General features: G+C 38.3%; 1 protein-coding gene across 1 annotated transcript in view; it reads left to right on the top strand.

Annotated features, from left to right (window-relative positions):
- The window catches only part of PTPN12 (protein tyrosine phosphatase non-receptor type 12), an 83,289-nt gene that overhangs the window by 14,198 nt on the left and 48,829 nt on the right, over positions 1-20,262 (top strand). The window contains exon 2 of the mRNA XM_087765328.1: positions 19,821-19,929. Within this exon, the coding sequence (XP_087621454.1) occupies positions 19,821-19,929 (109 nt within the window). The remainder of the gene's footprint in view (positions 1-19,820; positions 19,930-20,262) is intronic.

Raw genomic sequence — 20,262 nt, 5'->3', positions numbered from 1 at the left:
GGACTTAGCAATCCTGTATGTCTCATCCTATTACTTGTCATGCAGTTACTGTTTCTTTAGAACAAATGTGTATTCCTGTCTGGGCTTATTAGCATTAATAGCTGTTCTGGTTACCCAGTGGAATACTGATGCACAATGCTAGCAACTGGGAATGAGAAGAAGGTAGCCTTTAGAGGGAAGGCACAACGCAAGGATTAAAGAGGGCATTGCTTTAGAAAAATGCTACTGTTCCTTAAAGTCAAACTGCAGCAGACATTGGGGTTGAGGTTAAACTTAACTGACGCATTGGAAATAAATTGAGATCTTCTTAAAGCTATTGATTTTGTTTGGAATGCTGCCACTTCCATCAAGGGAAAATAAAATTGAGAAACTTGGTTTGTGTCCTATTATAGTGTGCTTAAATAGTTCTCTTTTAGTAAGTGCGGGGAGTTCTGATATTTGGAAAGGGTCATTGTTTCTCCCCAGTCCAAACCGCACGCAATATCTAGCCTATTTCCTAGCTAGAAATGCTGCAATGGGCAGTCTTCCACGTCTGTAGGAATTTAGAAGTTTGGGTTTTTTTCTGACTAAAGGCATGTCTGTTTCCATGCTGAAAAGCAAGTCACGTAGTTTTCATGGCTGGAAGGAGCAGTACAACCTGTTCCTTTTAAATTGTTCAGTGCTATGTAGCCTCACTTTCCCAGTTGTTCTTTTTTTTTCTTGTATAAGAAAGAAACCCACACTTTGCTTGTTTTTAGTATTTCCTATCTTACTTTGTAAAACTGTAGAGTCCATTCTTTCTTATCTAGCCTTTCCCAAGAGTGGCTTTGATAGATCTGAGGAAGTAACTTTGGTAATGCAACTTTCCTCATTTGCTGTATTTCGTCTACTTATTTTGTCATTCTGAAAAGCCATGGCTAGTGGTTTCACAAACTTACATTTCCATTATCTAAAAGTGTAATCAAGCGTTGAGTCTCCAATTTTAGATCTGTGAGTTCAATACTCAGTAAAATGTTACACAGTGTAATTTTTCTTGAGGGAGGTAAAAAACCATCTTGATGGAGAATGAAGCAGTGAAGAGTAAAAGTTAGGAGGAAGCTATTCAAAAACAGGAGTTTCTTTGTGGAGATTGCATTGCGTTTTAGTAAGCTAAAACAGGAAGGTATTTGTAGCTTATTCGTGTGCAGGTTAGCAGCCTGCTGCGCTCTCTGTGAGTAACGTATGTTGAGCAATATACTGAGTTGAAAGAGACAGTGAAAATGTGGAAGAAGTTCTGCTTGTGCCAGGAACTGTCACCAATATTTTACAGTGAAACAAGGCCTGACTCGGGTCTCTGCAGGCAGTGGGCTTTGTGATGCTAATCCACCCGCTGCCTCTCTTCTGGTGTGTCCACTGAGTCACCTTCTTAATTCTGGGGCTTTGCTGAAATGGTGTCCGGTTTTCCAGAATTAGAATGTGAATTTGACCACAACTGTAGTATTTTCTCAGAATCTTTTAAAATGTATCTGTAAACAGAGAAAAGATGAATACTTCATTTAGTATTGAGCAACTTTCCTGGTCCTAGATGGGCAAGTGTGGACTGCAGCCAGTGTCAGGAGCAAGTTGCTATAAAGACGGTGTTTGCTCTGATATGGGGAAGGAATGGCAATAAAGGAGATTAGTGGTTTACAGAATAAGATTAAAAGAAAGAGAATTGGAATAAAAGGAATAAGAGGTGGAAAACTGTTGAACTTGGTGCAATGGTTAAGTGATTGATATGTAAAATCTGAGTATATAAATAGCTGTTGTCATTTATGTTAACTATTGCCTCTAATATGGTAAAAGCAGTCCAGCTCACCTTTGTATGTAGGGGTGGGTATGAAACTCTGTCCTGGTGATAGTTCATTGTACCAGAAGTTGAGCAGTCTTGCGTTGGTGAAGAAGCATGGCTCATACCCCAACCTTAAAAAAATCCCAAAGATACAGAAGTAGGAAATCCCTCTATCCATCTCTTATCCTGTAGATCATCAGAAACTGTCCTTTCCTGTATTCCATTTGTTAGCTTTCGTAACGTACAATGGAAAGAAGCAGATGAATAGCAGTTTATGCACTTAGGTTATAGCTAGAGGGAAACTTCTAAAATCTGAAGTATGCCATAGGGTTGTATCCAAAGTGGTTACTTGCCTTTCCCTAAAAGATGGAAAGGCCTAGAATATACTTTTGCTATTTTATCATACTTTTGCTGATTTCTTAAAATCAGAAACTTGTGATTTCCATCAATCCCACTAATCCATTAGTATTTGTAACTTACAGGGTTTTGATGGTATCTAAATATTTAAGTACATAATAATTATTAAATCAGACTTAATAAACCACTAAGGAAGTACTGCTTTGTAAAGGCTACTTGTATGCTGAGGTGATGGGCTTCTTAGTTGAACACAGTTCAATTGATAATTCTAATTGTGGTGTTTGGGACAAAGGAATAATATGAATGAAACTATCTTATGCTGTCTGGAAAGGATCTCAAAATGTTATAAACATTTTTAATTCTACTTTTTTTAGTGATGTTAAAATTAGAATCTGCCACACATAGTACAGTAGGTGTATTCATAACTGGGGAGAAAGATGAGTAGATGAATCTACAGACCAGTTATGTTGGTGCTGGGTACGCCTGTATTTGACCAACCAATAATGTCAGCACGGTGGATGAAGATACGGTGTAAATAAGACTCACAGGAAATGTTGCCAGAGTTGGGATTTGGCCAGGATGCTCCCCTTATTGCCTTTGTTGCTGTTAAAGGACCACTTGTTCATTAAAATTATCAAAAAAATTACCTTGGAAAGAGATGGACTAGCAAGCACAGTATTCTTGTAGCACATATATGCACATGGGAAGAAAAACCTAGAGTTATTTCCATATCGAAGGCAGCCTTCTTGGGATTTCCTGGGCTTCACAGCATAAAAGCAAAAGGGTAAAACTGTCTGAGACTTGCTCAGGCAAATAGGAGCTGGGTAGAAGACAGACAGTCCCTTAAAAATAACTTGGTTATAAAACAATGAACAGTTAAAGTGATCATAACTACAATTGTGGTGTTTGGGACAAAGGGATAGCATGAATGAGATTGTATTATGCTGCCTGGAAAGGATAAAAAAGAATCTGCTGTGCATGGAGCAACAGGTATATTCTTAACTGGGGGGAAAGATGAGTAGATAAAATTCTGGATCATATGATACTATATGGTTTCTTCAGAATATAAAAAATGCTGTAATGTGTCAAAGCAAATGTACGCCTCGTCTAATACTTTATTCTGACTGGTGGATACTGAGAGAAAGAATGTAAGAAATGAAACAAGGCCATCCTCCCAGTTTCTCTCAGTGGCAGATCCTGAGTAGAAGCCCCCAGACTGTGTACTGGGGAGCAGCAGGCTGGCGATCACAGGACACCAGGACCCACCACTGCTCTGTTGGCAGCCAGGGTAGCGGCAGGTATTGCTACCTGGCATGTTTAAACAGGCCCTGTGCTGCTTGCAAGTGTTTTACTTTTTTAGCTCTGTATAATTTCCTTTCATTCAACTTCCTCATTTTCTTTTTTTTTTTTTTTTAAGTTCCTATTTCTAAAGGAAAAAGTTGTGGTGAATTTTTTTTTAGCCTTCTCCTGTCTGGCAAGGACACCAGATATAAGTATGCAGTAACTATAAGTGGAGTTTCTGGAGCTGTCTTTAGCCAAGTCCTGTGCTTGCTCAAATCTACTTCAAGGTGCTTTTTTTCTTGCTGGGGGATGGAGTGAGAGAGTTCTCTGGCAAATTGATCTGATATCTTTAAAAAGAAAGACATCTGTACTTTGTACCCCATCCAAAATTCTTAGTTTCTTATTTTTCAGCTTCATAGCCTTCCCAATCTCCTCCACAAGAACCACCAGGTTTCTTGTGTGTGCTTCCACTACTGTGATTGCTTCCTTGATAGTACAGGTCTTATTTAAATGCACCCAGGATTGTATATGTTATAGAAACTTAGCTTGATTTTTCTCACCTTCCTCTTGTTTGTCTGCCTGCTTTTGTAATGCATGATGCTGCTTCCCCTCTGGCATGACCTTGCCCATCAGTCCTCCATAATTTGTAGAGTGGCATTAGTTTCCCAGTATGTGGTCCCGCTGTCAAGTTTAAGATTCCTTTTATATCCGTATTCTTCTTTTAGACTCAAATATAGACACCCCTGAAGTGGTCAGGCAGTTGGACTTGATGATCATTGTAGGTCCCTTCCAACTGAAATATTCTATTCTAAATTTATAGTTTAATATCTAGATTTTGTGCAGGTGAATAGGAACACCTACCCATTTCTCCCTGCAACAAGCACTTAATGTGCCTGAACTTTGACTTCTGCTCTGTCCTTTATTTAGGGTGTGGTGTTTTCATGCCTATCACAGAGGATTCCACACTGTGCTATAATAATTTATTCTATTGCTTCTGAGCCTAAGCCTCTTTAGCCCTGACTGAATTTTGGTAGAGGTAGAGCCCATTTCTGTGTCTATTAGTTTTTTTTTTGTCCAAAATTGTTGTTTTGTGTTTTGGGGTATTTTAGGAAATAGGAAACAGAAATACCTTTACCTTGCAGCCTTTTTATCACTCATTTTCAGTGTGCCTTAGTATCTATTGACCAATGTGCTGTACTTTTAATCGGTAATGGTGCATGAAACAGCTCTTGGCCTTTAGCCTCTTACCTTACTGGCTAAACTTTGTGTTGAGGACTGTATTTATGTGCTGTGTCTGGCATCCACAAATGTTACTGTTGCTGGCTGCTTCTGTTGTGGCCCAGGTGATGCTCAGGGATGCGCTACAAGAATTTCCTCTTTTACAGTTGACCTGGTAACCAAGGAATATCAGCTGCCTTTTCGTTGGGATCCAGGTTTTCCTCTGCCCAAGAGGACACTGACATCTAGTGGATGGGTTCCACAGACACAGGGCAAGCAAACTGCTGATTTAAGGCCATCTTTCTTCTGGACTCTTACCTAAGTTTTTCTTTCATTTACAAATAACTCCTCAGGGTTGTTTGGAAGAAGAAGGGGAAAAAAAAAAGCCTAGCCAGTGTTGTGTAACTTACGGGGTTTAAGGATTAAGGGTTGTGCAGTTGAAGTGGTTATTTTTTGTTGGCAGTGGGTTTTTGGTTTTTGCTCAGTCAAGTTGCCTGCATGTGAGCCTCAGATATTGGTAATAAAATGATTTAAGATATTGCATTCCCCAGTTGTCCTCCCAGCCTGTGAAGAAGATAACTTACCTGTGTAGCACAGCAAGAAGAGGCAGATGTTCCAGCTTCTCACCTCTGAGACAGATAGTGCCTCTAAGTTGCCTTTGGTTCTGGGCCTGTCCTTTCAATGAAACTTGAAGCCTAATAACGTGGTAGTTTTGCTTTGCAGCTTGTCTCAGACATCTGTTAGTTTAACTGGGAACCGAGTAGCAGGAAATTTTAACAAAACCAGTTTTCCTAGGAATGTTCCTAAGCAGAGAACAGTGCTTACAAATCAAACTTTCAGAAAATGTTCATCAAAACATTAGTATTGCTTTAAAGACAAAATTAGGCATTTCATTTGAATGAATAAAATCCAGATTTCTTTATCAAAGAAAATAAACACTGCCTAAAACTTTATAGTTTAATAGTTAAGCATGGCATCTTCTGCTATCAGAGACAGTTGACGTGTACCGAGTAAATCCTTGTGCCTGTGAGCAGTTAATGCCATTGTTGCAGATTACTCTTTGATCTCTGAGGGTTTAAGTTATTCTGCACTAGTGTTCGTTAAACAATAATGTACTGGTTTTGGATTTGTTGACCATCTAGTAACTTTCTAAATGAAGTTAAAACAAGAGACAGTTTCAAGGCACTTAACTTATGGCTTAAAATCAGAGGAAGTCTTTCAGGCCTCATTTAACAGTGGAAGAGTCAGAGAAAGTGTAGACTGACAGTGCTTAGAATGAGGGTGTTAGACTTAAATGTTTGGTGACAGCCTTTAAAAAGGAAAATATTGCTTCCTTGTCCAGAGAGAATACGGAATTTTTCGCTGAAAGATGCTAAGATTATTTTATGGTGTGCTAGCATTCTTTGGTTATAGCGAAAGTATCCTCAAGTAGAACCAGACTATCACAACTAAAAACATTAACATAAAATTGAATTCATGTTTTATATGAAATACCAGAAAATAAAATGTAAAGGCTACTAACACTTGTTCTGTGCTAAAGAGCACTCATGCAATGCAAGCAATAGATGAAGTAGAATATGAATCTTTGTCGTAAGAGGAAAACTTCAGTAATTTCAGGTTGAATCAGTTTTATTAGTATCAGACCATGAAGAAAAGTAAGAACATACAGTCCTCCAAAAAAGAAAAATCACAGCTTCAATTGACCCATTATTTTAATTAAGAACGAAGAAAAATAACTGTTTTCTCCTGTTGGCTGTTGACAATTTTTATTGTTTGATCTCTAGAAATATCCCAGCATGCTGGACTTGCTACTGAATACAGCCAGTTTATCAGTAAATATCCGGTGTCTTTATTTCCTTGATGACTACTGCAAACACTTACTAGCTGTCACTTAGTTAATTTGCATTTGTGTCTCCTTCACTGTCAGCTTTTAGTATACAACTTTATTTGGCATTTTTTAAGTTTAGTCTTATTTCTTTTACCCTGAAAGTCTGCCTGCTTGCTTTGTGTAACATTCCCACCTTCCCTTCTTATTGATTGTTTTCTAGTTTTGTCATCAAACGTCTGTTAGCGTGCTCTGCTTTTCATGAGAAGTCATGAAGGAAAATGCCTGATGGGCCTGGGAAGTTTTTTGAGAAACTCCACTTGTGAAATTTCTCCAGTCAGATGATGCTTTTTTTTTTTCAATTTTTTTCCTTTTAGAAACAGTCTAAAGAGACTCTTGTCTTGCCTGAATTCTTGTGAAAATTCACATACTCTTCTTTTGAATTGGCACCATATCAAGTACTTGCTTGAAGCTCAGATTAGAACAGCTTCCTTTCCCAAGAAAGGAAGTGGAGTCTTATTACTTTGTCATTTATTCCACATAGATGAGAATTATAGATAAGGATCTTGAGGCTGGATCTGAAGGTATTCCTGTGCGTTTCTGAAATACCTGGAAGTAAATCTATCATCTAGAACCTGGGGGCATTGAATAAAGTTGTTTGTATTTCAGATAGAAAAAACTTAATGAGGGTTCTCTGTTTACCAAACAAACTATCGACTTCTGTGTTCTGGATTGTAAATATTCAGCTTTTTAAAGTGATGACAGTTGAGGGTTATTTTAAATTTATCAGCACCTTGATTGACAAGGCACTTGCCTGAACCAGATTCATTTTACCAGTTGACTTTAGTACTTTTTTATTTGTTGAAATTTGGCACTGTAGAAGGACTGTATTTTGCAAATTAGCTGTGTAACAAACATAGCCTGCAGGGTACAAACATCAGTGAGAGGCTACTTTAGAAACCTTTATATGATTGAGTATATACTTCATATGAGGTAAACATTTCTCTGCTCTTCAAAATGGAAGAATGTCAGAAGTAATTACATTATAAATGTAATAAACGCATCCAACAAACTGTTTGGAAATTAATTTAAAGTTTGACTTGCAGCTTTGGTGTACAAAAGGCAATAAAATGTATATAAAGGCTTTATTATAGAAGTATCAGGGATTTAGGTTCTCAGCGCTGGTTTTAAAAGAGGACATACACGATACATGTTACTTGACTCTTCAGTTTGATGCGAGCTTTTACAAGTCTTCAGAATTAAGATTTTCCTCTAAAATGTTCATGATTTCAAAATGTTAAGCTTCAAACCATTTGATTAAAACAGTATTTTCATTTACTTTTTAGTAACTTCACTGTAGTATTCTTGTCTCTGGATGTTCTAACAAAACTATGATATAGGGCTGCAGAAGAGACAAGTATTTCTTTTGCTAGTCACTTTTGGGTTTGCATGGCCTGAGAATACTTGTGATTAAGGGTACCATGGAACTTCGAGTGTTAATCATAGAACTGCAGAATGCTTTGGGATGGAAGGAAGCTTTAAAGGCCATCTAGTCCAACCCCCCTGCAATGAGCAGGGACATCTACAACTAGATCAGGTTGCTCAGAGCCCCATCCAGCCTGGCCTTGAATGTTTCCAAGGATGGGGCATCTACCACCTCTCTGGGCAACCTGTTCCAGTGTTTCACCACCCTCATCATGGAAAAAATGTATGTCAAACAATATATTTGAAATTGTTATATTAGAGAAAAACCACAGCCTTTTCCTTTTTTTGAAGGAGCTCGTTGAACAAAATATAAGGAAAATAAGAAACACTTTCTGTGTGCGTGGTAGTACTACAAGGTTGTAGAAGATGCTGCGTATATGCCTATATTACTTTTGTAGAAGAGAATTGCATACGATATAGCATGTGTGGAGAAGGTTTAAGGATTTTGTTTTTAAATTCAGCAGAAACAAACTAAATGGTAGAGTTTATATTGTTCAGGTATTTAGCAGTGTTACTTCTAATTCCTGAATGTTCAGCCATTAAAACAAAAACTTTAATGGAGTGGAATAATCTAAAATCACGCTTATGAAGAACTTTGTTTCTGTACTCGCCATTGCTGTTTTGGTTTTGTTTGAGTAGTTGCTTTATAGCTCTTTCTGCTGGAATTATGAGAACTTTGCTGGCCATTGCATTCCCTGTTCTATCTCTTTTTGGAACCAGAATTGGCATAATCTGATTGGAAGGTGTGTGCTTTTGAACTGACAGGGACACATCTGTTAGGGAAAAATTGACAGATACTACAAATACAAATAGTTATGACACAAAATTCTTTTGCCTATCCATAAATATTTTGCTGGTTATGAGCTAGGGTTATTACAGTTGAAATCTTAATACAAGTTTGTATCTTTAATGAGGCTACTTCTTTCTGGCTCTTAAAATGCTATTGAACTTCATCATAAATGGCCTCTTTATAACTAGCACATTCCTTGGCTTCCAGACTCAGCCTCAAAGAAGGGGTGAAAATAGTTGTAAGCATGTTTTCTCCAGTTAGTGGAAATGTATTTTCTATTTGATAACTTCTCTTTCCCTTTACATTCCCTTATATATTCCCTGTGTATACATTACTGCATGGAAGTACTGATTCAGTGCTTGTCAGAAGTTTTCTTTTTTGTGTTTATGTCTGGAAATGTTTTAGATTGTGGTTTTTTGGAGGGGGAATAGTCATTAAAACCTTGTGGGTGTTCTATTTGCCAATTATGAACTAACGTAACTATATTAGCAGTATCCTAATCTTGCCTGCTGAATACTGGGGGTTCTAAACTACTGAAATTCTCTACAGATACTGTATTTCTATACAAGGGTCAAGCCTGCTTCTGAAAAAAAAAAAAAAGCTAGATGTCTGGGGAAAGATAAAACTGGTGTATTTTTATTGGAATTGCTTGCCTGTCCAACATCAGCATATTTAACACTGAACCCATGTCATCACATAGCGATTCGTCTGTATGCTAACGGATGTCGCGTAACTGAAAGGAACAGCACCTTTGAGTTCTAGAGATGTTTCTTTAAGGTAATTTGGACCCAAAACCAGATCTCAGTTGCAATGTTTCTTGACTGCACAAACAGCTATGTTTTTTACCCAGAGCATTTGTTGGGCTCCAGCTTTTCAGCTTAAAATCATTCTCAGTGAAAGTCTTACAGGGCAGGGTCTCTGTTTCAGATAAATCGGCAAGACCTAGCTGTCAAAAAGCCATGATGCCTTTGGGAGGCAGGACGTAACAGCTATAGCGGACTTTTTTTGCGGGGGGGTGCAGATTTATTAAAAGGCTTTAAGACTACTCTCCTGTGCCTTTATTTATGGCAGCTTTGGTAATGGGGGACCAGCAGGTAGGAAATTCTAGTTTACTTCTGTTGGAGTGAAAGCTCAGTGTTTCCTGTTTCAGTTGTGGTGCTTTTTTTTCCACCTAGTATGAATTGGGCTGAAAACAAACACTGACCTCAAGGAAATGTGTTCCAAGGCGTGGGAAAAGAAGAAGAGTTTTGCATCTTGTGAAGGAAGAGGGAGAAGAACTTTGGTGGTTTTTTTTTTTTTCTTTTTTTAGTGCTGAGCAGAAACAAAAGCAAAATATATTCTCCGTGGAACTTAATGCCTCATTCCACAAGCAAGGGAATGGTAAAGACTGTGGGGAGAAGAAAGTTTTGGTGGTAATAGATTATGAAATTTCTCAGGGAGAATTGACATGGTTAAACAAACTAAATATTCTTAAGAGACAGAGGCTTAGCTGATACCTGTTTAGATCCTTATGCTGCTTATTTGTATGAATTGTACCCAACCTGTATTGGCTCTACAGCTCCTCCTTTGAATGCTTGTCACAGGGTGCTTTTGACTGGTGAAGGCACGAGCACTGAAACCGAAGAGCTGTAGTCATAACCAGCAGTGACTGACCCAGCCCCTCTCATGTGGCCCTGAAAAAAGCATAGCTTACATTCCTTTTAGCGGCCTGATTGAGCTGGAATAAAAACTCTTACCTTTGGGGTGTTCTTTGTGCAAAAAGTCTTATCTTGCCTTTAGAGAATTTCTTCTATGCTTCCATGGGCTGATCCTGGGGCTGCTATTACTTTGGTACCTGTTTTTATTGCATCATAGCTGTTGGGTTTTGACATCCCTGAGAAACTTTAAATCTGGTGTAAGTGAGGTAGGACAAGTATTTACTTTCATCTCTATTTCAGGTGAAGGGCACACTGTAGAAATCTTCGCTCAATTCAGATGTTGCACTGACAGTGTCAGCGTCACATCCAGGATGACAAAATTCGTTTGACTTCAGAGCTAGTCTGTCTGGATTGTGGACTGTAGTGTGGTCACCTCTCCTGGATGAGTCAAAGGGTGGCTCTTGAGAGGAAATTTACCTGGACCTGTAACCAGTTTTTGGTTTTAAAACAAAGGAACAAAGCCCACTTCCAGCATCAGAGTGGAAGGTTCAGCCTACCTGTCTCATACTTGCTCCTGGCAAAGCTTTTCAGCAGAGCTCTGCTACGGCAGTGTTGGTGTTGCAGGTTTACTTCTGCTTGCTTTTGCAGATGAAGATGAGAGATGAGGTGGCCACTTAAACTGTTCTCTACATCTTTTAATTTAAGGCTAAATCTCTGCTGAATATCAGTGATGCCACTTCTGGTTACTGCCTTACTGAGCGGCTCAAATCATTGGGACCGTAACAGGACTGAGTAATCTTCCTCTTGATTTTAGATGCCTTATAGTAAGACACTCTGGATTCAAGGTGTTTGTGCATACTTCCAACCAACCTGTTATTGTGGTGTTGCTGAATTCCCCCAGAGATTCTGAAGGCTGTCATCGTCTAGGGTGAGATACGCAGTTTTGTTTTGCCTGAATTGATTGCATGTATAGATGGCATCTCCGAGAACAGCTACAATACATAACCTTTCCTGTTGTCCCCAACATGTGCCTAAACCCTATTCTGTAGGAAGCCGCTGAAGGTGGAAGGGCTATGCGTACCTTGTACCCTTGTTAGGCGATGGTACAGTAGTTTCCTGCTACAAAGGAAATATGCATGTAATGAAAAGGGGACTAAGTCTGACTTTTTGCAAGTTCTTTATAGCCATCTTATGATAAGACCTTAAGTTTCTGACTCTGACCTGAATGCAGATTCAACCTAAATGAGGCATGAATATGCCAAATATGTTTGTTCTTGAACAAACCAGCAAAACTGGTGAAATGCTGGCAGTAAAATTGTACAAGAGCTACTAATACAGTTATCTACAGTGTTGTGACAAAAAGGTCTGGAGGTGGGGAAAACGGTCTTTTGCTTCCTTATTTCAAGATATTTTGTATTCGGTAGATTGGCATGCATAGTTACGCTGCAAATTTTAAGAGTTTAAAAATTTTTAGATATTAGTAATTCTTTTTCACATAAGAAACAATCGCTGTTCATTTGCCCTAAAATGAATGGTGTTATTTGTCTCGAAAAATTGCAGAAAATTGTATGAAGGACAACTCAGGTCTTTAGTTACCATCTTGGCTTGAAAGGTCAACTACTTGTGAAAAATCAGTCAGTGAGGAGATTGCTTAAATTTGAAGGCTTAAATATGAAGATGGCATATTTTATATGCCACAGCTGAATTTTTTACTGCATTTAGTAGCTGTTTTCTTCAGTAACAAGCTGCTGGATTTTTTGCAGATATGTTGATTGATTCTGTTGAAACATTTCATCAACTAGTGTTGTAAAAACATTCTCCTAAAAATTATTTGCCATAGCTTTCTTGAGGAGCATCTTCCCTTTTAATCACATAGCAAGGTAAGATGAATAAGAGCTGTATATGTTCAAAGAAAGACTTAAAGGGAAGATCAAGATTAAATGCCATGCTTTTTAATATACTTGTGCTGTCAGCATGCACAAAACCACCAAAATCTGGGACTGAAGGAATAAGAGGAAAATAGTGAATCCAGTAACCTGGAAATTATGCTTTTAAGCAGGGGGGTTCCCTGGTCATTAGTTTTGTTTCCTTGCTTATTTCTTTAAGTGCGTTGCTTCCTTATGCTGTTTGTGTTTATATTGGTGGGTCTGAAAATCATCTTGTTGCAAAATATCTAAGGCTTATTTCTGTTTTGAATTATCAAGAATTGTTCCTGAATTTCCTTAACGCTGTTAAGAAGCCTATTATTTGTAGCATGTGCTAATTTTAAATGCCTTTTCTGTTTTTGCATCAAGACATGCTTCCCAGCCTTCAACCCAAAGCAGTTAATTTTCTAATCAGATGGTTTCAGACTAACAGAAATTTTCGTGTTCTTCACTCATAGCCTATAACTGTCACTGCTACATTTTCACTTGATGTAAGGTGTTCATAGTAGTCTCTGCAATAAATTGAGTGGGCTAAAAAACAGTATCGTTCAGAGACAGAAAGTTATAATCCCAGTTCTTGCATGTGTAATAAGTATGCTGCAGAGCTTTCTAAAATACCTTAGAACATACATTAGTAACTTATTAACTAAAACTTGATTATGCTTTAGTAATTTAATATTTTGCTTTGTCTGTTTATGTACTTGCTCATCAGCAGACCATAGATCTCTTCAGTATTCTCCATCCTTGTAAAAGTAGCCCATTACTGGCAGTAGGTATATTGCTTAACTATTATGCTGAACATAAATTAGCTGCAACTGTGATTGACAGTACTGCTAATTTAGGCTGGGATTAATGTGCAGATAGTATAAAAATAGTTTCAGAAATGAGGGAGAGAAAAGGAGACTTTTGAAGCAGTCAGCCCACATTTTGATAATACGTCTGTGTAAAGTTATCTTTAGTTATTAGCAGTGTGGGAGACATGCCTGGTTCTAACATTTTTGTTAGGGAAAATATAGGTTTGGAAAGATGGAAAACGTTGGTCTTACTCTGGCAGCACCTAATTCTTGAGAGTGTGCTCTTGTGTGTTTTTTTTTGTTTTGGTTTTTTTTCCTGTTCCCAGTTTTAATGTACGATAGTGAAGAAAGCAGGATGTACTCCTTAGCTGGCTCCTTTCAGTACTGCCATGTGGCCTTCTTTGCATGAGGACCTACCAGCATTGTCTTCATTGACTGATGCTTCTTTATTGGATATAGATCTCCAATTAATGCAATAACATGAATTCTCCTCTTCCCTGAGAAAATACCAAACAGAGTTAAGATGTTACAGAATACGCTATACCGTCTAATACTGAAACGATGCTGTTCTTGGTTCCCTGGGTAATTTTGGAGGGATTTTTCATTTGTGGTTCGCACAAGCTTCCTTGAACGCAGTGGGGTTTTTAGGCCCGTCCATTGTCCTGCTATGAAACACAGAAGATGGAGCTCCCGAGGGACTGTAGTTATCAGGCTCGTCTGTTAATCTCTTCAGCAGAGATTCTCTTGGAGCACCTAGAGCTCAAGAGTTAGGAGGTGTTGCTAGAAGAGAATGCCAAGGTAGTGAAAACTCCTCCTCCTTATATCTCGTTCTTTCTATCAATTCAGCTTGCCATCTCCTCTGAGGGCCTTATTTCAGAGAAATAGGTTAAATCCAGACTGCTACCCTGTTCCTTGCAGCCAAAGCCATCTATGAATGTTGAGATACGGTGAAGCTTTTCTTCTACAGAACTGGATCATTCTCCTTTCATTGTTTATGCTTCGCTAGTGTTTGGGAAGGCTTTTTCCTTCCATCATGAGGGCTAGGAATTCTTAAAAATAATTGTTGTTTGAAAGCTGACAGGAATATCTGGGGAAAGATTGACTGTGTCGCAAGTGTATGCTGTTTCACAAATACTCCTGAGGCACAGTGGTGAAAGGGATACTCTCAAAAATTAGTTTTATCTGTAATTTCATATATATGTACTAAGTATTTGTATGATAACTTTAATTTTAATTGTCAGCTTAGACTCTTTGGACATTATCTTGCATGTAGGTCTTTTCATGTTTTCATGCTGTGTTTGTTTGCAACAACAGATGCAAAGCATTTAATGTACAAATGTAAACTGCAGGGATAGTTGGGGAACTTAAATGCAAGTATGAGGTCTGAAATTATATTAAACTCTGCATTATTTGTGCTACTTAACAGGGGAATGAGATAACCAGTGCTATCCCACGTGGGACAGTTCAGTGTTGATTCAGCCCAACTGGACCTGACTTCCCCAGAAACTTGGGGCGAAGCTGCACTGTGCCCAACTCTCCCCACGCAGCTCTTGTTCTGGCAGAGTGACTAAAGGAAACCCAGCTCGCTGTGTTCATTTATTCCTTGCCATTGCAACCTGGAGCTGCAAAGGCACCCCTGACTCAGAATAGTCCACCCTCCAGCTGAGTTTATTAACATCAGCTTGTCTTGGTGTTTCCCAGAGCCCTCAGTGATAAGAAAGTGGTATAGGGAAACTCCAGTTGGATTTGCAGGGACTTTAAGCTAAAATACTTCTGGAACCAAAGCAGTTGTAGAAAGTCAGAGCCCCACTTGAGCAGTGATGTATCTGAGTCTGCACTTGAGCTGTCTACTGACAAAGGCATCTCTGTGTTCATAGTATTGGTACAGAATCTGAAACCTGTGTAATCGGACCATAGATAACCAGAAGATGGTTAGTTTGAAATTTTTGTGGTAGTTTAGTTCACATTGCTCCTTACAGGTACATTTTTCTCACTGTATAAAAGTACTAGGAAATTTATTCTGCCCTGGTAATTTTTATCTGAATTATTAGGATGAGAGCACAGTTGAACATAATTCATGTGCTTTTCTTCCCCTGCTGCTAGTGAGAACAATGCAATGTCAAGCTTATGATAGAAATAGCTGTCTTATTTCATGAAATGAGTGCATTAATACAACATTTTTAAAGTGTTTCCTAGTATCTTCTTTTATGCTTTGATCTTTAAGGTAACTTCTATGGAAGCTTTTCTTTAGTTTTCAGTTCTTCGAGTACTTCTTAATGCATTTAGGCAAATTTTGCAAAACAAAATATGTTCTTGTGTGATTGGTGTTATCTCACGACTCTGCTGCCATAGCTGGCCCCACAGAGCTTCCTAAGCCTGTTGCTGTTGCCTGCTGTCACATAGCAAATGAACCATGGGTGCCGTGGAGTATTCTAGCAGCTGATGTTTGACACTGTGATATGTACTGCTCCTCAGGTATGGTCAAAAAGCAGATTCAACAAAATATCACTGTTTTACTAACTGATGTTCTGACCATCAGAAATGTCAGATAAGGCTTGGGAGACAATTTGAGGACTTTAAGTGAAGCCCTGGTGAAATATTTGTTGTGCTTTCCTTGAAAAGAAGCCTGGAAAGGAGTCACAAGAACTTTTGTATCTTAAATAAGGTTCAGGCTTTTAAAGTGAGTTCATCAAATCTTAATAGGCAGTACAAATATTTTCTTTAATCCACAAACAACATTTCTGTGATGTTAAGCAGTGTGTCTTTACAGGCTTTCTAAAGTGTTAAATAGATGAAATAGATTGACTGCAAAAGTCAGAGATCTGTGTTTCCTGAACTGATTGGACTAAGTTGTTCTTAGTATGGTAGGATTCCACATGCTGGGTTTGAAAAGCTGGTTTGTCTTTTTGTAAAAACGCTGAAGTAGATTTGTAGTGCAGACTGTAAAACCACCGTGGAAGTTGGAAGTATGTTTCTGAAACTCAAATTGTTTCAAAGGCTCATCTTCCCACTGTCACATGTGGTAAGTGTTTGTCACCATCCCACAAACCACTTCTGTCACGCAGTGAATAAGCAGAATTAAACTCGAGCTTTTCTAATGAGAATGGAACTTACGGCCTTGTGAATGTAGTTCTTTAAGTATGATGAATCATGAACATACACTTGCTTTTTGACCATTTTGTTCTTAAAAGAATATATAAATGAAGATTTTTGTGGTACCAGAATAGCAGTTCCAGTGAATATGCAAGCGTCACGGAAGCGTCCACTGTTATCTGCAGAGGCACCAGGCTGGATCTCTAATGTCCCTGCTGTTGGCATCCGAGTATCTTCTGGGAAGCGACTTGGCAGTTTACTGACTTAACCCAAATGAGTGCTGCTTTGTACTGTAGACAGTTGTTTATTATGAATTAGCATGAAACTGGACTGTGACGGATCTTACTGGCTATCTTATCAACTTACCATAGCCTGAACAAAATTCTTCTTCTGCCCTGTCATTACCCCCATTCTGCTATTAAGTACATTCTCCTCCTTCTGGTCGCTCTAGGCTGTAACCTAGGAAGCACTGAATCTCTTGCGTCCTACAGCAGACTGTGTGCGCACATTGCAATAGCTTTCTGCAGAAATTTTCTGTTGCGTGTAGGGCGAAATCGTCTGCTGAGTCTGGCACTTTTCCATTCCTGTGGTAGTTTATTCAAAGCTCAGTTTTTAGAATTCTTTCTTTACTCTTTAGTCAATTCTTTCTCTTCCAAACATGAAGTAGATATTATTCGATGTAGCAGATACTACTACAAATCATAAAGAGTACTACTCTTTGATTGCTCTCAGGACTGTACTTACTTATCTTCTGTTGCCTGTGTCACAGAACAGCTGACAAACATGCATTAAAAGCATGGATCCTAAAGTACTGTAGGAACAGATGTGTGTTAAAATCAACCTGTATTTCATTTCCAGTCTCTGCCTTGGAGCTGGGCTATGTTAATCCTACTCTCTAGTCTGTTTAGCAGATTGTACAGCTATTGAACCATGCAGGGAAGATGGTAATGCTGAATTCTCATAGCATCACTTTCTAGAAAATGAAAGCTGGTACTAGTTACTCCAGCCTTTTTGGCTTACGGTAGGTCCAAGTTGTACCTGTGAAAGTGTCTGGGGTTTTTTTTTTCTTTTTTTTTTTTTTCTTGCATGCCTTTAAAATGGGCTAAAGCAAAAAGGATCATCTTCCTGCGGTGCTTTGTGATACCTAACCTTTTTCCTGTATCACTTCCTCAAGTGTATCCTTTTTCATGCAAAATAACTTCTGCTTCTACTCATGGTTTTTAGAGGTCCTTTTTTCTCTAAACTTTTCTGTTACTTTTTCTAAGCAGAGTCATGGCATTTGTCCCATAAAAATCAGTCAGATGGACAAAAAAATCTCCCAAAACTCACAACCAGGTTGAGATGCGGAACAATATACAAAAACATATTAGCGGCTGTGCTTGGCAAGTACCATTTTTTCTCTTTGCCTTTTTTTTTTAATCCCCCTGAATTGGAGGCTTATAGCCTATTTCAAACTATTTCTCAGTCTTGCAATTCTTAGCTGATATAGCTAAAGTACGTATATTTATTTTGCTGTTTCTAGACTCCTGGTTGTGTCCAGTCTTAGCACAGGCAGTGTTTTTTATTTTGGTATAGGTAAGGGCAATGTTACATAGGACAATGTCTCCCATGTGAAGTGGTATTCATTATGTCTGTACCATGTTACAAACCAGGTTTCTCTGCCTGCTATATATACAGGTTATGTTGTGAATTTTTTAGTGTTGCGAAGATGAGTGTAGTCTGCATGGAAGCTTCCTATAACTGTTTCCATGTCTTTTCAAGAATTCAGTCTTCCTATTCTTCATCGTAGCAATGTTTTCAGATATACATTTAGCACCTCAGTCACTGTGTGGTCAGAGATTTACCGTCCCACCTCCAAATATTTACTGTTTTTTCTTCATTGACTGGCATTGCAAGTTTTTCAAGAGCAATGCACTTTAAGAAAAAAAAAAACCCCAAACACCCTGTGTGCTAGTTCTGTTACTCTTTTTAGCGTTCAGTGATTTAATCTGTGATAAAGTCCTTGGAAATATGTCTGAAAACTGGTTTGCTTGTTTTTAATTTTACCTTGCCATTGGTTTTTGCTCTGTAAACGCCACTTCTATGGATTATTAGATGCATATTATTCAACTAAATTAGCGGAAACTTTTATCCACACTTGCATATAAAATTTGTTGGATTTTCACTATATCCAGAAAAATGTTATGAGAGTGTTTTTCTGTATGTAGCAGAAGCTACATACAGCTAAATTTTGTGTCTTTTTTTTTTCTTTTGCTTTTTTTCTGGAAGAATTATTGGAGGGCTTGAGTTGCCAATTCATTTTTCCTTCTTTTTTTAAAAATTGAAGTTTGCAGTGAGTCTCCCAACTGTTTTAGTAGTTTCAGACGAATTCAAGAAGAAAACTGGCTTTCCAACCAAATTGTCTTATTTACGATGTCCTTCTGCCTATATGTTGTTGCATAGTCAGTCATAAACAAGATTTATATTTTTAACTAACAACCAACCTCCCCCATTCCCCCCCTTCCCCAAAAGAAAGGAAGCCATGAACAATTTGGGTCTTCAAGGATGATAATCAAGCATCAAAGGTGGAGGGAGGGGAACATGAACAACCTCTGTCCTTCTACCTGCACAGAATACCACTCAATGGAGATACTAAACTACTTTGAAGCTACGTTCTCTGTTTTCTGCTTGATCATCTTGTATACCACCACCATGACAGTGTCAATAGAATGGCTGGTTTTGCAGCCACCTAGCTTTAGCTGGAAGCCGGAGTTAACTATCTTGAGTTCTTCAGGTTCCTTATTAAATCTGGATGTCTACACAATCTAAAATAACAAGCACTACTGGCTGTTCTTGTATTTGATTTTTTTCAAAGAGAATTTATATATTTTCTTCCTACTCAGTTTTAAGGTTGCAAAGGCCTAATTTGAGTGGGATGATAAAAGCTGTATTGCTCTTGTTATTTCCGAGGTTGCTGGAAGGCATGGGCTGGATTTTGTTATTAGAGGTTTTGACTGTTTCAAATTTCTAGGATTTGAAATAGATGGAGGGGAAAAAATGCCATGTTATTGTGAATACAGCAGACGTCCTGTCACTCATGTTAATTGCAAGTGCCTTGTACCTGAGAGGCAGGGACCTTCTTTCTCTGGGTGTGCTTGAAACTCAACAGGAGTTGGCCGTTAGGAGTCGATGCCTGTTGAAAGTGAGATTTTGCTTTCTGTTCACTTGTCAGTGTGTTGGAAGCCACGTGTTTCAGAGCAAAGTATCAGCTGCCGACAGCTGATCCTGAGCCAGCCTGCTCTGTCCTCTTCCTCCAGGTATTCTGAGCAATAACAGGTTTTTCTGTTTCTCACAGGTATTCTTAATGCAGTTGTTACTCCCTATCAGGGCAGTGTATTTCCTAAATAAAATACAGCTGTATTCCATACTGCTGCTGTAGGGGCTTTTCCGAAGTTCCATGTCTCATGATGTATAGAGCTGGTTTCAACTTGGCTGTAAACTACTGATGACCTAAAAGTACTGGATAATTAGATTTTTAAACTTCATCGTAGTGAATATTCTTCTTATACTTCATCAGTGAAGCTAATACCTAGTGATGTCTCTGTTATCTCGAGACTTGAAAATATAACATAAATGTTTTATTTCAGAGGTTAAGAAGATTATCAACAAAATACAGAACAGAGAAGATCTACCCAACAGCCACTGGAGAAAAAGAAGAAAATGTTAAAAAGAATAGATACAAAGATATACTGCCATGTAAGTGTGATTTATGTGTTAATAGAAGACAAAGGCAAGTGCTTGTTATTCTTAATGTATTTTGAATGTTACTATTTAGCTATTTCTGAAAGGCAAAATTGGAGATAATTTGCTGAAAGAATACTCTCATAAAATCTTTATTTTTAAATTGGAAGGCAAAGTAAGTGAACATTTGTATATTTTATTAGGACAGCTATCGCCTAAAGATGAAATGTCTACCAAGCTGACATTTTCACTTTAGCTTGGAATAGTCTAGAACTTTACTAGGTGCTTAACTGCATTTTTTTCCTTAGGAGCATGTGATTCATAGTAGAAAACAAACAAATGTCAGCA

The sequence above is a fragment of the Nipponia nippon genome, unplaced genomic scaffold, assembly GCF_047370975.1.
Source record: "Nipponia nippon isolate SJK-2023a ecotype South Korea unplaced genomic scaffold, ASM4737097v1 scaffold_3, whole genome shotgun sequence".
Lineage (NCBI taxonomy): Eukaryota > Metazoa > Chordata > Aves > Pelecaniformes > Threskiornithidae > Nipponia > Nipponia nippon.
This window is presented reverse-complemented; position numbering and strand designations above follow the sequence as displayed.